At 51.2% G+C, this 19079-nt stretch overlaps 1 protein-coding gene across 1 annotated transcript; it reads left to right on the forward strand.

Moving 5' to 3' along the window:
- The first annotated feature begins 1171 nt into the window (after positions 1–1171).
- Positions 1172–17243, forward strand: DNAL4 (dynein axonemal light chain 4). The gene is made up of 4 exons (XM_007975787.3): positions 1172–1290; positions 12598–12808; positions 14743–14826; positions 16139–17243. Exons 2-4 carry the CDS (start codon positions 12740–12742, stop codon positions 16301–16303), a joined length of 318 nt encoding a protein of 105 aa, XP_007973978.1. The 5' UTR covers positions 1172–1290; positions 12598–12739; the 3' UTR covers positions 16304–17243.
- Positions 17244–19079: the final 1836 nt, after the last annotated feature.

A 19079-nucleotide genomic window follows, 5' to 3' on the forward strand; every position in this document is an offset into this window, starting at 1 on the left:
CACAGAACTGTTTGAGCCAAATTACTGGTCTGGGTAGTGTCAGCTGATCCATCGAGTGCAGGGTCTGTAAAATATCTCAGGCACTGATCTTACGTTTTACAATAGAGATGTTATCCCCAGGAGCAATTTGGGAAGGTTCAGACTCTTGCAGTCAAAGGCTGCTGTGTGACCCCTAAACCATAATTTCTAATTTTGTAGCTAATTTGTTAGTCCTACAAAAGCAGACTGGTCCCAAGGCAGGAAGAGAGTCTTTTTGGGAAAGGGCTCTTGTCCATTTTGTTTCAGAGTAAAACTATAAACTAAATTCCTTCCCAAGGTTCGTTTGGCCTATGCCTAGGAAGGAACAAGGACAGCTTAAAGGCTAGAAAGGCAAGATGGAGTGGTTTAGGTCTGATCTCTTTCACTGTTATAATTTCCTCAGTTTTAATTTTGGCAAAGATGGTTTCAATGCCAGTAAATGTGGCAGTGGGGTTTCACCCCAAGTACTCATCACAATAATAAAAGTTTAAACTATGAAGTACCCAACTGACCCTTTGATCTACCAAATAATAGAAACCACCAGTTCTTCCCCTTTCCCCTTTTCCTTCTCCGTACTTTCAAATTAATTTTCCCTCCCAAGGGGAAGAAAAGGCAGGCTCTGGACAGCTGTGTCTCAAATTAGATGGTACAAATGTCTCCTAGTGACTAGGGCTAGGGGACCATACAAGGGTGTGGCACAGAGGAAGGAGCCCCTGGGTTCGTTCTCCAGAGAGATTACCTCCATCCTTTACCAAGTTACTTAACCTCTCTGAACTTCAGATGGGATGACGAATATTATTACCTAAAAGTACTGTAGTGAGAATCGAGTGAGACATTAATTGTAAAGCCCTACATAAATGCTAGTTATTATTGGGCTTTCCAGGTCCCAATAAAGTGGTGGCTAAGTGTCATGACACCAACAAGTTGCATTTGTTATTTCAAATGACTAAAGAAACTCCCAAGGCAGTACCGCTTTTCGAAGTTTGTTTCCCTAGAAAAAGAACTTCAATGTACCCCCTGCTCCTTGGGCACGCTTAAGGCAACTATAAGTGAAGTCCCGCCTCCCTGGCCTTTCCGTGCAAACGCCTGACTTGTAAGGCCCTTTCACACTGATTGATACTTTTATTCACCAATAATAAGTGAAATTCCGTCAACGTCCGGTGAGGGGGCAGGACTTCCTTGCTGGTTGCTAAGACACTCTTGTTCCGCTCCTTGACAACCCTGGCGGGGGTGCGCTGGCTGTGGCCCTGGCTCCGGCCCCCGCGGGAGCAGGTGAGGCCCCGGGGCGCGGCGGGCAGCCAGGCGGGGAGGGCCCGCACGGAGGGAGGGCGGGAGGCAACGCAGGGCGGAAGAGGCCTCGCCCGCCGCCGAGGCCTCACCTCAGTCTCCTGCCTGCTGTTCCCCAGCCCCAGGTCTTCTCACCCTCACCCCCACTTCGGGACCTGCGAGCTCTGTCGTGACAGGTTTGCCAGGCGACTCTGCCGGCTGCTCTTCCCCACCCACCCGAGGCCTGTCCAGCTTCGTGCTCCCGCGTCCTCCTTTAGCCAACTTCCCCCAGCACCTTGATCCCCCGACCTTTCGCGGAGTAATCCCCTCTCCCGCGGGGCCGCCATCACCTCGGTCAGACCGCTCTTGGCTTGGAGAGTTGGCGACGACGTACTGGGATTCCGGGCTGGTCATTTCCCCTCTTTGGGCCTCAGTTTCCCCATCTGTAAACGAGAAGTTGGGTTGAGTGATCTCTAAGGCCTCTTCCACTCTGACGTTCTGGGATGTCGTTGTTCTTTGACCCAACTTTAGGCTTCCTAGAGGATGTGCTCCCCAGTGGGAGGTGTCGTGTGTTGTGAAAATAACTTGGCAAACCTAATTTGGATTCCCAGTCTCAAGACCTACCTTACCTGCGCTCTTAATCTGTGCATATGTAAAATCAGTAGACGACGGTGCATCTCCTTTGGGAATTCTGAGGCTAATATGAAGTACAGAGTCCAGTCCAGTATATATTCAATATTTGTTAGTTTCCTTCCTTTGTCTCTTCACCACATTTTCCCTCTCTGGGAAATGTTATCAACGCGATCGGCATGAACTGTCATTTCTCCGGCTGGCCCTCTCTGATCTTCCTCCTGGCCTTCCATGGTTAGAGTTACTTAGGGGGTGGGGAGTGGGACAGATGGAGATTGAAATACAGTCATGTACCATATAACAACGTTTTGGTCAAGATGGACCGCAGATACCACGGTGGTGCCTTAAGGTTATAATGGAGCTGAAAAATTTCTGTCACCTAGTTACATAGCCATCGTAATGTCAAAGCAAAATGCATGAATCACGTATGTGGTGATGCTGGTGTAAGCAAACCTACAGTGCTGCCAGTCATATAAAATATAACACATACAATTGTGTACAGGACGTAATACTTGATAATGGTAATAAATGACTGTTACTGGTTTATGTGTTTACTATCCTACACTTTTTATTGTTATTTTACAGTGTACACGCCTCCTACTTATAAAAAAATAAAATTTAACTGTAAACAGTCTTAGATAGGTCCTTCAGGAGGTATTCAAGCAGAAGTCTTTATTATCATAGGAGATGGCAGCTCCATGCGTGTTATTGCCCTGAAGACAGTCCAGCAGGACAAGATGTGGTAGTGGAAGATAGTGACACTGAGGATCCCGACCCTGTGTAGGCTTAGGCTAATGTATCTGTGTCTGAGTTTTAACAAAAAAGTTTAAAATGTTAAAAAAAAAAAAAAAAAAAAAAAAAGACCAGGCGCGGTGTCTCATGCCTTTAATCTCAGCACTTCAGGAGGCCGACACGGGCAGATCACCTGAGGTCAGGAGTTTGAGACCAGCCTGGCCAACATGGTGAAACCCTGTCTCTACTAAACATATAAAAAATTAGCCGGATGTGGTAGCAGGCGCCTGTAATCCCAGCTACTTGGGAGGCTGAGGCAGAAGAATCGCTTGAACCTGGGAGGTGGAGGTTGCTGTGCATGTAAATAGCACCATTGCACTCAAGCCTGGGCAACAAGAGAGAAACTTTGTCTCAAAAAAAAAAAAAAAAAAAAAAAAAAAAATATATATATATATATATATATATATATAAAAATAGAAAAAAGCTTGTACAATAAAGATATAAAGAAAATATTTTTGTATAGCTGCACAGTGTGTTTGCGTTTTAAGCTAAGCGTTATTACAAAAGAGTCAAAAAGTTAACAAAATCAAAACATTTACGAAGTAAAAAAGTTACAATAAGCTAAGGTTAACTTATTGTGGAAGAAAGAAAAATATTTTCAATAAATTTAGTGCAGCCTAAGTGTACCGTGTTTATAAAGTTACAGTAGTGGCCAGGCATGGTGGCTCACGCCTGTAATCCCAGCACTTTGGGAGGCCAAGGCGGAGGGATCGCTTGAGGTCAGGCATTCGAGACCAGCCTGCCCAACAAGGTGAAACCCCGTCTATACTCAAAAAAAAAAAAAACCTAAAAATTAGCCAGTCATGGTGGCGGACACCTGTAATCCCAGCTACTCAGGAGGCTGAGGCAGGAGAATCATTTGAACCTGGGTGGTAGATGTTGCATTGAGCTGAGATCATGCTACTGCACTCCAGACTGGGCAACAGAGCAAGACTCCATCCAAAAAATAAAAATAGACTGGGCACGGTGGCTCAAGCCTGTAATCCCAGCACTTTGGGAGGCCGAGACGGGTGGATCACGAGGTCAGGAGATCGAGACCATCCTGGCTAACCCGGTGAAACCCCGTCTCTACTAAAAAATACAAAAAACTAGCCGGGTGAGGCGGCGGGCGCCTGTAGTCCCAGCTACTCGGGAGGCTGAGGCAGGAGAATGGCGTAAACCCGGGAGGCGGAGCTTGCAGTGAGCTGAGATCCGGCCACTGCACTCCAGCCTGGGCAACAAAGCGAGACTCCGTCTCAAAAAATAAAAATAAATAAAAAATAAAAATAAATAGGCCCAGTGCAGTGGCTCACACCTGTAATCCCAGCACTTTGAGAGGCCAAGGCGGGCAGATCACCTGAGGTCAGGAGTTCGAGACTAGCCTGATCAACATGGAGAAATCCCATCTCCACTAAAAATACAGAAATTAACTGGGTGCGGTGCCAGGCGCCTATAATCCCAGCTACTCAGGAGACTGAGGCAGGAGAATCACTTGAACCCGGGAGGCAGAGGTTGCAGTGATCTGAGATCATGCCATTGCACTCCAGCCTGGGCAACAAGAGCGAGATTTAGTCTCAAAAAATAAAATAAAATAAAATAAAAATAAATAAAAAATAAAGTTATAGTAGTATCCATTAATGTACTGGGCCTTCACTTTCTCTCACCACTCATTCACTGACTTTTCCGGAGCAACTTCCTGTCCTGCGTGCTTCATTCGTGGGAAGTGACCTTTATAGGCGTATGATTTTTTATCTTTTATACCATATTTTTACTGTACTTTTGTTTTTTTTTTTTGAGGTGGAGACTCACTCTGCCACCCAGGCTGGAGTGCAGTGATATGGTCTCTGCTCCCTGCAACCTCCACCTCCCAGGTTCAAGAGATTCTTCTGCTTCACCCTCCTAAGTAGCTGGGATTACAGGCGCACGCCATGACACCGGCTAATTATTGTATTTTTAGAAGAGACAGAGTTTCGCCATGTTGGCCAGGCTGGTCTCAAACTCCTGATCTCAAGTGATCCACCTACCTAAGCCTCCCAGAGTGCTGGGATTACAAGTGTGAGCCACCACGCCCAGCCAACTGTACCTTTTCTATGTTTAGATACACAAACACCGTTGCATTACAGTTGCCTACAGTATTTAGCACCGTAACATGCTACACAAGTTTGTAGCCTAGGAGAAATAGGCTGCACCATATAGCCTAGGTCTGTAGTAGGCTACGTCATCTAGGTTTGTGTAAGTACACTCTATGATATTCACACAACAAAATCACCTAACGATGAATTTCTCAGAACATGCCCCTGTCGTTAAGCAATGCATGACTGTGTTGATGCCATAGTTGGACTTGATGGCTTCCCTTCTGCCCCGATAGCCCATGACTTGGTGATTTCTTTCTCCTGACTAGATACTTCCATTTGCATATCTTATCACAACTTAAACTTGGCAGCTCTGAAATGAAACTGACCTGCTTCTCTACCCAGCTGTGCCCCTGGTTTCCCCTCTACCCGTCAGTGGCATCACCATCATCCTGGGCGTCATTCCTCACTCCGCCATGCCCATTCCACTCGGGCAGTTGTCAGGTTGTTTTGATTCTGCCTCCATGCAGAGCTCACATCATCTCCATTCCTGAAGCCACCACTCTCCTTCAAGTCTTTCATGCCTGTGACATTAGTACCCCTGGTACTAATTACCGCAGCTTCCTAGCGACTGCTCCTACTTCCAGTCTCTGCTCCTGTCAACCCAGCCCACCCACGTCACCAGCCGCCCAAAAACCTCCAAAGAGCTTCCCATTCACTATGAAAAAGATCCACACTTCTTGCCAGGCATGGTGGCTCATACTTGTAATCCCAGCACTTTGAGAGGCTGAAGTGGGAGGCTCACTTGAGTTCAGGAGTTCAAGACCAGCCTGGGCAACATAGAGACCCCCATGTCTACAAAAATATTTAAGCATGGGTTTCAGGACCCATCTACACTTCCACAGCCCAACCCCAGCCTTTTCTCCCAGATTTATTTCTCCCTTCTTTGCCAAATTCTATCTTCTAACTGAATTGGACTGTTAGACTTTCCCAGAAGATGCTTTGTACTTTCTGCCTTGGCACTGCTGTGTACCTCCGCCTGGAAGGTCTTCCTCACCTCGTCTACCTGTTACAATTCTTCCTAACCTTTCCAGTCCTGACTCAAATGCTGCCCCTACCAGCAAGCTGCTTTTGCTTTCTTATCTCACCCTCCTCACCACCACAAGTATGCCCGTCTTGTGGCACTACTTTCTGCCAGGAACCATAGTTAGTTCCTTGTATGTGCCTGTTAGTCTCCATATTAGATTGTAAACTCCTTAAAGGCAGGGACTGGCTGTTGCTTATAGTCGAGTAGTTGAAAAAGCATAATCAGACCAGGCATGGTGGCTCACGCCTATAATCCCAGCACTTTGGGAGGCCGAGGTGGGTGAATTGCTTGAGCTCAGGAGTTTGAGACCAGCCTGGGCAACATGGCAAAACCCCATCTCTCAAAAAAATACAAAACTTAGCCGAGGATGGTGGCACAAGCCTGTAGAGTGCCACCACTGAGTGTGGTAGCATGAGCTACTCAGGAGGATCACCTGAGCCTGGGAAGTTGAGGCTGCGGTAAGCTGTGATCATGCCACTGCACTCCAACCTGGGCAACAGAGTGAGACCCTGTCTTGAAAAGAAAAGCAAAAGCATAATCGTTGAAGTCATATATATCTGGGATCAGATCCTAGCCCCTTTGTTTATTAACTGAGTGGAAACTCTCTTTTTTTCAGTCTGTGTGGATATACCAGTAACGTAGGGCTAGTAGTACCTGTCTGACAGAGTGACTGGGGGAGGGACATCCTGTATGTAGATCGCCCATTCTGGCGCCTGGCTCAGGATCAGTGTTCAATAAATGTCTTGAATGGATGTGATAGGTCCTCTCCCCTCCCAGGGGGCAAATGAAATATAAGTTAATTACAATTTGGATAATTTCTGGGCCTCTGCGGTGTGCCAGACACTGGCCTTTGTGCTCTAGGGCATCTAGAGCCAAATCAAGTTCCTCAGCCCCAGGGAATCTGGACTCACAGGCACGGTTAAGTCGTGATCGGTTGTGAGATGTCACTGATAATTAGCAATTGTGAATGAGCTTCTAAAAAATAAATCCATGCTAAGTCCAATTTATTTCTGTGATAATGTCACTCTTACTCCCTTAGATTCAAATCTGTTCTCTTGAGTGGGAGAGAGGGGGGCGGGAGCCTGCCTTGCTGTGTGTGGTGAGCAGCTGTTCTCTGGGAGCTAATAGCTGTGATGGTTGTGAGTTTCCTTATACTTTGTATCTTGACAAAACTGTCTGGGATTTCATCCAAGTCTGGTTAAGTCCTTGAGGGTGCCTGTGTGAGTCAATGTCACTTATCACATGGTGTCGGACATGAGGAAATGTAGAGAATTGCAGATCCAGACAACAGGCCTCTCTCCTCTCCCTCCCTCCTCTCCTTCCCTCCACTCCTCCCTCAGTCCCAGGCACATTAAGCTTTCACTGGACTTCAGCGAAACGAGAAAAATTAAGGACCACATGAAAACAACAACTTCGTGTGTTTGACTTCTTAAGGAGGGCTGATCTTTATTCTGCCAGATTTTCCTCTTTTGTAGTAGATGATGTGTCTTCTAAGGCCTTTTCGCGCAGAATTTTAAAATGGCAGCCCTGTGTCTGCCCCCACTTTAAGCTGGTCTGAGAGCCTGGCTTCTGCATCATTTCCTGACCTCACTACAGGCATCTTGGACGAATGCCCAAGTCCTTAGGATCCTTTTTCCTCCCCGGCCAGCTTTGTTCATTTGTTTGCCAGAAGGCCAAGGGAGACTGGAGTGCCTGCCTGTGTCCCCAGTGTGGCAGGAAGCAAGAGGCAGGCCTGGACAGAGGCTGGATGAGTGGATGCTGAGAATCGAAGTCACCTGTGTTACTGGCTTGTCTCCTACTTGCTTGTGCCAAAGGAGAAAGCACAGAAGGTAGAGTCAGAAGAATGGATTGGGGTTCCAATCCTGGCTCTGCCATTGCTGGCTGTGCACCCTCAGGCTGCCCATAAAACCCCTCTGAGCTCCAGCGGTTTGTCTGAGAATGGGGAGCTGGATCCTTCCCTCACAGGTGTTATGAGGATGAAATGAGATGGTGGATGTGAAGGCACACCATAGCCACACCGCTACCACCCCGGCCCCAGCAGGTTTCACAGAATTTCCTTGTGACTCTTTCCTCCTTCCGTACTAGCACAGTGGTTCACACGTAGTAGGAACTTGGGAAATAGTGGTTTGTTTGGCTGCACATTTAGATGTGTAGCAGGCTGGTCTACGTAGAAGGATATCGCAGTATCCTTCCTACTGCACCAGTGACAGGAGCTTAGTCCTTAGCCCCAATTTCCAGATGAGAAAACTGAGGCTGCTGGGCACGGTGGCCCACACCTGCAATCCTAGCACTTTAGGAGGCCAAGGCGAGTGGATCACCTGAAGTCAGGAGTTGAAGACCAGACTGGCCAACATGGTGAAACCCTGTTTCTACTAAAAATACAAAATTAGCTGGGCGTGGTGGCGGGCACTTGTAATCCCAGCTACTTGGGAGGCTGATTCAGGAGAATTGCTTGATCCTGGGAGGCAGAGGTTGCAGTGAACCGAGATCGCACCATTGCACTCCAGCCTGGGCAAAAAGAGTGAAACCCTGTCTCAAAAAAAAAAGAAAAGAAAAAACTGAGGCTTAGGGAGGTTAGCCCTTGTCTGAAACAGAACCAAGATGTGAATTCAGATCTGATGGTGGAGTCTGTACTCAGAACCACCATGACATGCTCCAGGTGTGTCCTGCAATCTCAGGTGCATGGTGAGTGGTACAGGGAGGCGAGCGTGATCTAAGGGCCGAGGATGTTCCAGACATTGAGTGGCTGTCCCCCTCCCATGGGGCTGGCAGATACTTTGGGCCTTATTTCCCAGAACACATTCATTTTTCCCGATCCCTCCCACATACCCTAACCCTCTTTAGGATTCTTCCCAGACACTTCAGACACAGAGTAATGAATAGTGACTGAGGTCAGTGCCACAAAAGAACAAGGGATAGCAAGACCAGGAACACTGGCCTTGACCAGGCGATGAGATAAAGGGCCCTTGTCTGTGCCCCCTGTTGCCTAGGAAGAGCCTCACATCAAACAGGGCAAGGATATATAAAGCCCACAGATGGCCCTTGAGTGAGGAGGAGAGCACGGGCAGCGAGAGCGAGAATAGGGCTGCCCCTGGCTTTGTACCACTGTGGGCCAGATGGGCTGGGGTTGAGCTGCTGTACCCGGCAGATTCAAGTACCCTGGCAGTGGGCCCAATTACTTTTTTTTTTTTTTTTTTTTTGAGACTGAGTCTCGCGTCTTTGCCCAGGCTGGAGTGCAACGGTGGTATGATCTCAGCTCACCACAACCCCTGCCTCCTGGGTTCAAGCCATTCTCCTGCCTCAGCCTCTGCAGTAGCTGGAATTACAGGCATGTGCCACCATGCCTGGCTAATTTTTGTATTTTTAGTGGAGACAGAGTTTCACCCTGTTGGCCAGGCTGGTCTTGAACTTCTGACCTCAAGTGATCCACCCTTCTCGGCCTTCCAAAGTGCTGGGATTACAGACATGAACCACCGCACCCAGCCACAATTACATTATTAAAAGGCTCTTTTAGACCTGACATGACTCCTCCTGGCCCGAAGCATTCAGGCACATGCTTCTCTGCATGGAAGATTGATAAGGTTATTAGAACCTCTAGTTCTGCTATTTTTGGCAGCTTTCTTTGAGCAGAGTTTTAGGATTGTGGCTGAATGACTCTAGCTGTACTATAATGATACAGTGTCATAAAAAATTCTCCTGCCTTTCTGTATTTGGAAACACATCATCTGTAATGATTCCTTTTTATTCTGTCTCATCCCTTTTAGGTCCCCAGAAGTATGTGTAGTGGTTAGAAAAAGCTCTTTATAGTCATGGTCCTTAGTAAAGTTGGCTGAATCACGGTGACCAACTCCTGGCTAATTAATGGTGGTAGCAGAGAGCAGTGTGATAATAGTGCAGAGAGCTTTAACAATTCAAATCGCTCACATGCACATACTTGGGGCTTGCAACAGCTTCCTGAGAACGCAGAGATAGGATTTAGTATCCCGTTTCATAGAGAAGGAAACCAAGGCTTAGGTGAAATTACTCACCAAAGGCTGCAGAGAAAGGAAGTGAGCAGAATGCGTGTCTTTGGCAGAGCTGGTGTCCATGCCTGCGCACTCTGGCTTGCGGCCCACACAGTTCTTTGCTCTGCAAGATGCTGCACAGGTCACTCTCCCACTGGTTTTCCCTGTTGTTCCTGAGAAATGGGCTTTGGTAATACCTCTGAAGCCATAGGACATCTCAGCAGGATTCTGCATGTTAGAGCAGCTGTCACAGACCCTGACCTCCTGGAGGGCGGCATGTCCACAATTGGCTCCTAATTCCCTCCTGGCTCCTAGATGTCCGCACTCTTTAGCCTCAAGGATGAATTGAATCAAATGGAAACATTTCAGTGGAAGATGCCTAAGAAGCTGCTTCCACATTTTCAGTTGTTCCTCCTCAAAATTCTCAGAGGTAAACAAATTGTGTTTACCTTTTCCTTCTATCATCAGTGTAGCCGCCACCTCTGTCACACCTGGACAGAGGTAGAGGAGGAAGCAAGAAGGCTAGGAGGACAGCCTGGAATTGGAAATAGGCCTTCACATTCATGAGCAAAAATAAAACGATTCCCTGAATTTTGTGAAATAAGAAACCTGACTAGAAAGTACAATGAAATTGTGCTTGGTAATTCGCCAGCTTATAGAGAGAGACAAACAAAACCTGCTAACATCTGAGTGGTACAAATGTCCAGAATTGATGAGACAAGTGGAGCCATCTGTCCACTGGGAAATCAGAAAATACCCATGTCATGGGATGGTGGGGTCCGTGCCAGGCTTCCAGCCTCACACGAGTGAGCTGACCAAATGGAGTGGCACCGAGGCATTGGAGCGGGGATCCAGTCGAGAGCACAGCCCAGAAAGAGTGCCCAGAAAGCTCAAGGCTTGGCCAAACCAGGGTCAAGTTAACATTAGAAAAAGAGACAGCAGGCCAGCGCGGTGGCTAACGCCTATAATCCCAGCACTTTGGAAGGCCAAGGTGGGCAGATCACAAGGTCAGGAGATCGATACCATCCTCGCTAACACGGTGAAACCCCATCTCTACTAAAAATACAAAAAAAATGTTAGCCAGGTTTGGTGGCACTTGTAGTCCCAGCTACTCGGGAGGCTGAGGCAGGAGAATGGCGTGAACCCAGGAGGTGGAGCTTGCAGTGAGCCGAGATCGCACCACTGCACTCCAGCCTGGGTAACAGAGCGAGACTCCGTCTCAAAAAAAAAAAAAAAAGAAAAAGAAAAAGAGACAGCAAAGGGAAGAGCATATACTTGATTTGTCTCGCTTCTAGGAAGATAGGAGCTGTCCCAGTGGACAGTTGATGTATGCTTGTCAGTGCTTCCTGTGTGCCCATGAGGAATTGGATGAATAAGGGGTTCAGAGTGCCCACACTGAGAGCCGGGCCTGGATTCACACCCCAGCTCTGTCGCTAACGAGCTAAGTGACCTCAGGCCAGCGACTGACCAGCTTCATGCCTCTGTCCCTATAGGACCTAACTCCTGGGGTTGTTGGATGACAAGGTGTGTAAATGCATGTGGAACACCGACAGGCAGGACAGTGACAGCCATCACGTGTCATTACCTGCCTGTTAGTTACTGTGCTCGGCACCTTTGGGTTCCATGACCGTGCAGTGAAAGTAAATTTGTTTGGAAATGTAAGAAATGCTGGAATGACATTATTTTGCTGTATTTGTCTAATATAAATCATTAAAAAGGGCTTAACAACCTGGTGATTTGTATTCGCTTATGTCAGTACTTCTGAGATAAAAAAACCTTTGAATTATGAGATAAATTGGGTCGAAGATGAAAGAGAAATGCCTGGATTGCCAGCAGTGCTCCCAGTCATCTTGGGTCCAGGCCCGTCTCTTTAGAAGCCCCGTCAGTTAGGGAACAGCCGTGTACTGAGTGCCTGCCCGGTGCTTGGCACTGTCTCAGCTTTACAGACACTGTTTCACTGAATTCTCATAACGGCCTCATGAGATGGATGTGACTGTCCCGGCGTTAATGGTGAGGAGTCTGGGGCCCAGGGCCATACTGCTGGTGAGTGAGTGTACCAGCAGCAGCACCCAAGCCTCCCAGCTGCTGGGCCAGCAGGACAGGACCCAGTGGTCCAAGAAGGAGTAGGAAAGAACAACCAGGGAGCCTGGTGTGCCAGGGAGGGCACAAAGCAGCACCGTGCCCATTGCCCTGAAGATCAGGGCTGCAGAGTGGCCCCCTCGCTTGCCAGTAAGCCCAGACTGTCAGTGGTGACCTGAACATTTCCCTTCCTAAGCACAGCTTCTGGGAAGAAACGCCCGTGTCTGTAGCGGGAGGGAAGGCCCGTGTCCCCGTGTCTGAAGCGGGAGGGAAGGCCCGTGTCTGGAGCGGGAGGGAAGGCCCGTGTGTGTAGTGATAAGGAAGGCTCATGTATGTAGTGAGAAGGAAGGCTCATGTATGTAGTGGGTACGCAGGGAAGCTACATTTGCTCACTGCCAGCTCAAGGCTCCATCTCGCAAGCCTGGCCCACAGTCAGTATTTGTCTTCATAACGACAGTGTGGGCTTGCAGCATCATACCAGTGTGTTCTTAACCAGGTCCCAGCATCTCGTGTTGACTCATCCTCCCGTCTGCAGACTTGCTGGCCATTTGGAAAAGGGTGCGGAGGAGTTAAGATGGGGAGGTGTCAGATTGTTACTGAGACATTTCTAATTTGTGATGTATGGTTTTGAAGCCAACTCTTTTCTTCTGGTTTTTCCTGTTTTCTACAGCACCCCCCGGGGAAAGACATTTTTCTGCTCCCACCAAGTTGGCAGGGCCTGCTTCCTGAATCTCCTGGGCGTGTCTTAATTGCCAGTCCCAGCACCTCCTGAGAGCCCCACTCTCTCCTCCAGCGGTCACAGTGGAAGGATCATGGGAGAAACAGAAGGGAAGAAAGATGAGGCTGATTATAAGCGACTGCAGACCTTCCCTCTGGTCAGGGTAAGCCCCAGGGGAGGGAGGCAGGACTGCTGACGGGGCCCACACAGCCTGGAGAGAGGTGGGTGGGGCTTGTCCCTTGCAGGATGGCAGTGGGAGGAAGTTAAGAAGGCCTCTGCTGGCTCAGACCTAGACATCTTGGAGTTGACAGTGATTCATTGTTTCATTCATTCATTCATTCACCAAGTATTAGGCCACCTGCTATATGCCGGGCACTGTTCAAGGCACTGTGGGGATGGCGAATGAGACAGGCGAAGGCCTGGCCCACGTGAAAGACATGTTTAAAGAGCATGATTAATCCCAGCACTTTGGGAGGCCGAGACAGGTGGATCACGAGGTCAGGAGATCGAGACCATCCTGGCTAACACGGTGAAACCCCGTCTCTACTAAAAAATACAAAAAACTAGCCAGGCGAGGTGGCGGGCGCCTGTAGTCCCAGCTACTTGGGAGGCTGAGGCAGGAGAATGGCGTAAACCCGGGAGGCGGAGCTTGCAGAGAGCTGAGATCCGGCCACTGTACTCCAGCCTGGGCGACAGAGCAAGATTCCGTCTCAAAAAAAAAAAAAAACAGCATAATTGTAGGCAGTAAGTGCTATAATGAAAAATGAAGCAGGTGGAAGGGGCTGGAGAGCCGAGGTTAGCTTCTGGAGAGGTTTCACAGATCAGAGACCTGAAGACAGAGAGCAAACCTCACAAAGACCTGGGAAAGAATATGCTAAGCCGGGGAAACAGAGGCACAGGAAGCCTGGGATAGGAATGAACTTGGCATTTTGGAGGCACAGAGAGAAGGCCAGCATGGCTGGAATGGAGTGCTGAGAGGGGTGGCGGGACGTAACCACCGGTGGGGCCAGACCCCACAGGCCTGCCCAGCCACAGTGAAGAGTGTGGTGAGAACTATGGGTTCTGTCCTGAATCGAAGGGGGAGCAGTGAAGGGTTTTAAGCAGGGGAGTGATGAGATCTGTTTGGTTTTCAAAAGCTCACTCCAGCTGTTGTGAGCAGAGTGGATTTGGGGATGCCAGACCAGAAGTGAGGAGACCAGCGAGGAGGCCACTGCAGAGGCCCAGAGCGATGAGGGTGGCTGGGTGCGGCTCGCGGCGCAGACTGTGAGATGCGGTCGGGTTCAGGGTGTTCCATAAGTGCAGAGGCCGAAGGACCTGCCGCCAAATTGGAGACTGGGTGTGGGAACAAGAGAGTCCAGGGTGGCTGCTAGAGTCTGTCTTTTCCTGAGTATTGGGAGAAAAAAATGGTATCAATTACCAGGAAAAGGAAGATGGAAGAAGATGGGTTTGTGGGAATCAAGTTATTTTTAGACATCTAAGTGAGGTTATCAAGTGGCCAGTTGGACAGAGTAGTCAGGAGCCCAAAGAAGAGGTTAGAGCTAGGGGTAGAAGTGTGGGAGCCCTCGCATAGAGAGGACACAGAGACGCATGGAACACACAAGACCCCAGAGATGGAGTCACTGGAGACAGGAGAGTGGAGGTGGGGCCCAGGGCCCTCCAGGATCTGGGAGGAAGAAGGAAATCCAGCAGATCACTGGAGAAGGAGCAGAGGGAAAGGCCGGAGGAAAACCAGGGGCCCCAGAGAGCGCCCAGTGGCTTCTGCAGGCCTCCGGCGTGAGATTCCATCGGAATGTACTTCCATAGCCAGCATTCCCTCTGCCCTCAGCCAGCCTTCTGCCCATGTCTGTTGGCTGGAGCCTGGTGCTGGCTTCGCACCCTTGCAGAGAGCCTGGGCTTGAGAGCCCACACGGCCCAGCTCCATACCACACCTTTGCCCCAGCTGCAGGCCCTCAGTCAGGAGATGGGTCACCTGCCCAGGGCTGGGCCAGGGAGGCTACCTGCTGTCCATGCCTTAAGCTTGGGACAGAGAGGCCAGCCAGGAAGGCCAGGTCACGGGCTAAGCCTGTCTCTTGTTTGTCACCCCTGCCCTGTCTCTAGCACTCGGACATGCCAGAGGAGATGCGCGTGGAGACCATGGAACTATGTGTCACAGCCTGTGAGAAATTCTCCAACAACAACGAGGTATTGCCAGCAGTGCAGGCGGCCCCTCGTGCCTTTGGTGGCCCCTGTGGGTGAATAGAATGGCCCCTGTTGCCTGCAGTCAGCTCCAGAGAGTACTGCCAGTATAAGGCCAGAGCCTTCCTTGGAAGCGTTCAGTCTGGGGAAAGTCATTGAGTGAGAGGCTGGTGCTGACTCCAGGCACTGACGGTCACACCCAGCCCTAGAGGAGCAAAGCCACAGGGGTCTCCGTGACACCCCTGCCCGTGTTCCCTGCCTCAGGTGGGCTGCCGAATAGGTCACCTTTCCCCGTGGTTCCATCCCAGTGGTGAACAGAGGCCTGCCTAGGCATCCATTCATGTATTCATTCATCCATTCAAAAAGGTGTTGAACAGGTGCTGTTCTAGGTGCTGGGGATACGGCCAGCAGGCATCAACGCAGGAAGGCCATTCATCAATCTGGTGGGGAGAGCGAGAAGTCAGTGTTGCAGCAACCGGTGGGGAGGCAAGACACTGGCCAGTGGGAGCCCAGGCTTTGGGTCGGCCAGGCCCAGGTTCAGGTCCTGGCTTCAGCCCTTCCCAGCTGTGCCCTTGAATAAGCCATTTCTCAACTCTGAGTGCAGTTTCCTAGTCCTTAAATGGAGGGTGGTGATGGTGCCTCCTCACTGGGCCAGTCGTGAGGGCGTATTTATGAGACAATGGGGACAGAGTGCCCAGTGTGGCACCTGGCATGGTGGGAGGCACTGTTGGTGTACCTCAGGCGCCTGCGCCTGGACTCGCCCTGCTGAACGGGGTTTCCTGCCCCTCTAGACCTCCTCACATGGGGGGCACATCTTGGAAGTGCAGGCACAGGAAGAAGTTGGCTGTGGCCATGACTAGGGGAGCAGTCAGCCCCTCCCCAGAGCCCACTGAACGCATTAGGTACCTCACAGTCTGCAGGGTGCCAGGTCTGTCCATTCAGTTGGTCCTGAGACTGCCTGGTGCCCTGCTTGTCCGGGTTACATCTGAGGGAGGTGGCACTGGCCCGGGAAGCCCGCACTAAGTGCACAGCCAGGACGTGGCCCCAGGCTGTCTGCAGACCTGATGCTTGCCTTCCTGCCTCAGCCAGTTTCTTCTTGACTGCTGAGGTGATGTCTAGTTTTCTGTGCCTGTGTAATAGACCTGGCAGGAGGTGGCCTGTGTGGAAATCCTTTCTGAAGCAGGAGGACAACAGAAATAGGACAGCAGGTCTTTCTGTTGCCAAGACCTCGGTGCCAGCCTTCTCCTTCCTGGAGAAGGACCTGAGTCCTGCCCCGTCCTCCCCTGCGCCCCCCTGATGAGCGCCCTCTTCCTTCCAGAGCGCCGCCAAGATGATCAAGGAGACGATGGACAAGAAGTTCGGCTCCTCCTGGCACGTGGTGATCGGCGAGGGCTTCGGGTTTGAGATCACCCACGAGGTGAAGAACCTCCTCTACCTGTACTTCGGGGGCACCCTGGCTGTGTGCGTCTGGAAGTGCTCCTGACACTCTGTCCCCTGCCCCGTCCCCTGCAGGGCCTTTTCCTGCCACTCATCTGTAGGGGGGAGCAGTCCCAGGCGGGTCCCGGTTTCTCCAAGGAGAGTTGGGATCTTTTCTGTTTGTCCTTGTGTACCAGTTTCCTGAGCCACACCCAGTGTGTGAACTTGACATCTCCATCCCCAGGCTCTCAGTCATCTCCCTCAGAGTCTCAGGGTGTAGACGGGGCAGCAGGCATTGGTCTGTGTGGAAAACACGGTGGGGCGGTGTGACAGGGTAGAGGAGGTGGGAGATGAGATTTTCCACACAGGAACGCACCAGTCCCCCCTTTCTCGAGGGCTGCTTTCCCCTTGCATCCTGGGAGCCCCACTGCCCTGCCATCCCCAGTACTCCCGGGAAGTGTCTGCCATCTTTGTCGTTGGTGGCCATACGAAAATGGCCCAAAGAAGGAGACGATTCTTTCAAGGGACACAGGCAGCTTCTCTCCTTGTCCTCTGGGAAGGTGCTGACCCCGCAGAAACCCCTTCCCCCCAACTTGACCCCAGGCTGAACAGACCACTGCATCTCACTGGGCCGGCAGCCACCCAGCCCCCAGCCTTGGTAGGGACCAAGCAGCCTTTCCCGTCCCCTCCTCGACCCGCGCAGTTGAGAGCCAGGGGCTGTTGTGTGGGAGCTGCTACCTGGCAGTTTCTCGAGGGGTCACCGAGCCTCTGGTGGGACACCTGGGCAGGAGTGCTCTCACCACGAGGCTGCTTCCGCAGGGAACCCTGGCCTGCCCGCGACTTCGCATCAGGGACCGCATGCTGATTTGTACTGCTCTCTGCTGGGTTTTCTATGTTCTTTTTGAGTGTGGGAGAAAAGTTTTAGTAGAAGGGTGAATCGTATTTTACACAGCGGTCTTATTTATATAAATGTCTTGGTTTTTACAATTAAAATTACCAAAAACTGACCTCATTCAACAGTCTCTTGATGTTAGGGGAAGGTGTGATCAGTATCCTCAGGCTCAGGTACCTAGAGATGTTTCTGGCTAACCTGTGAGGCTGCTGGAAGCCCCTGGCCCAGGCATAGCCCCACCAGATCCAGCCCGGCCCCTGTCACCATTAGGTCACTGAGGTTGGGGGCCAAGTGCAGCTGGATGGGGCCACACGGACACTGAGATACTCTTGGCAGCTGGACTGAGCTACACTAAAGATGTTTTCAGGCCCGTAGAATTTCACTCAGTTCAACAGATGCTTATTCAGCAGCCACCGAGGGTCAGGCCCCAGGAGCTGAGGATACGAAGACAGAAGCCACAGATCTGGCCTCAGTGAGCTCTCGGTCCACTGCAGAGGGCATGGGCTCCATCATTTCACTCATGCAAAAAGTAACCTTGTAAGAAAGGATGGGGCGTTCTGGGAGGAGGGAGGAGGAACTCCAAGCCCAGCCTGGGGAGTACGGGGTCTCCAGTGCGGTAAGGCCTGACAGCCGACGCTTGAAGGGAAAACGGGATCTTATCAAGGGAGAGGGCTGCTCTCAGGACAGAAAACTAGGCATTACCCCATAATGTCTAGAAAACTAGACATTACTCCTGGGGTAAACGTAGGACATGAGAAGTGACTTGAGGACAGGAGCCACGTGCAGGACTGTGAAGCTCCCTCAGGGGTTGTCCCCTGCATTCGAGCCTCAGAAGTGAACACCCCGGCCATGGACAGAGCAGGGAGAGCCTGCCTTGCCATGCACACAGGGGCCCTCCTGAGATGGTCCCTAGGACACATGGGTCTGGGAGCTGAAACCCTGTCCTTGTCAGTCCCAGTCCTGCCCTTGTGAGGCTGAGCGTCCAGCACTAACAAGATCTGTCAACAGATTGGCTGGACAGCCTCATGGCGAGCAGGTAAGGTTTGCTTAGACCAGACCCCTGCAGCCGAGGGGAAGGTTGCTGCCATGTGTGCATCCGGCCTAAGAGCAGCGGGATAGACAAGCAAGAACGAGAAGGCGCAGTCGCCGCCTCAAGGCTGACCGTCTGGTTGGGCGGCTTTGCAGCTGGTCCTGGCCCTCTGGGACTTGGCGGATGGGCAGCTCCTTGGCCTCAGACCTGCCCTGGCCAGAGCCCTGTGCCATGCGGGTGCTGTGGAGGGATTGGCAGAAGGGAGTGAATGGAGAGGCGGGGGCTGGCGCTGGAGGTGGGGAGCAGGCGCCGAGGCCTGGAATAGCTGTGCTGATTAACCGCCCGCTCTGCATCTGTTCTCTCCTTTCATCTGCTGCACGTGGGTGCCAAAAAGCGAGGTTGGCTCAGCTGGCAACCAGGGTGGTGGGGGTGGCAGTTAGGATCGTGGGTGCTGAGGCCCGCAGAGCTGGTTCGGGTCTGGCCCTGCTCCTCCTAACCTCTCTGTCCTTGGTGGCTCTGTCTGTAGAATGGGGATACACTGCACCCACCTCATGAGGTTGACAGCAGGCCTGGGACCGCATCTGGAACAGGTGATGCCCCCGAGGTGTGCACCACATTGTTGCTGTGCCCCTCCTCTTGCCACTCGTGGATGGGGTGCTGACACCAGCTTCTCAGGGTGGGTGGAGATGCAGCAAGACGGGGCTTGTACAGTGCTTGGCCCTCACAGGCACACTGCAGTGGCACCACGGGTGGCGAGCCTGCCTTCTACCCTAGTCACTCCTGTCACTGCGGCAGACCCCTCCTCACTTGCCTTCCCAGAAATGGGTCATTCAGTCTCCCTCTCTTGCTCCCAGACAATGGTGTGGTCACCGTTGGGCCAGGTCAGGTGACTGGGAACCATGGCAGGTGTGTTGCCCCGGT

Source organism: Chlorocebus sabaeus, chromosome 19 (assembly GCF_047675955.1).
Source record: "Chlorocebus sabaeus isolate Y175 chromosome 19, mChlSab1.0.hap1, whole genome shotgun sequence".
In the NCBI taxonomy this organism is placed as follows: Eukaryota; Metazoa; Chordata; class Mammalia; order Primates; family Cercopithecidae; genus Chlorocebus; species Chlorocebus sabaeus.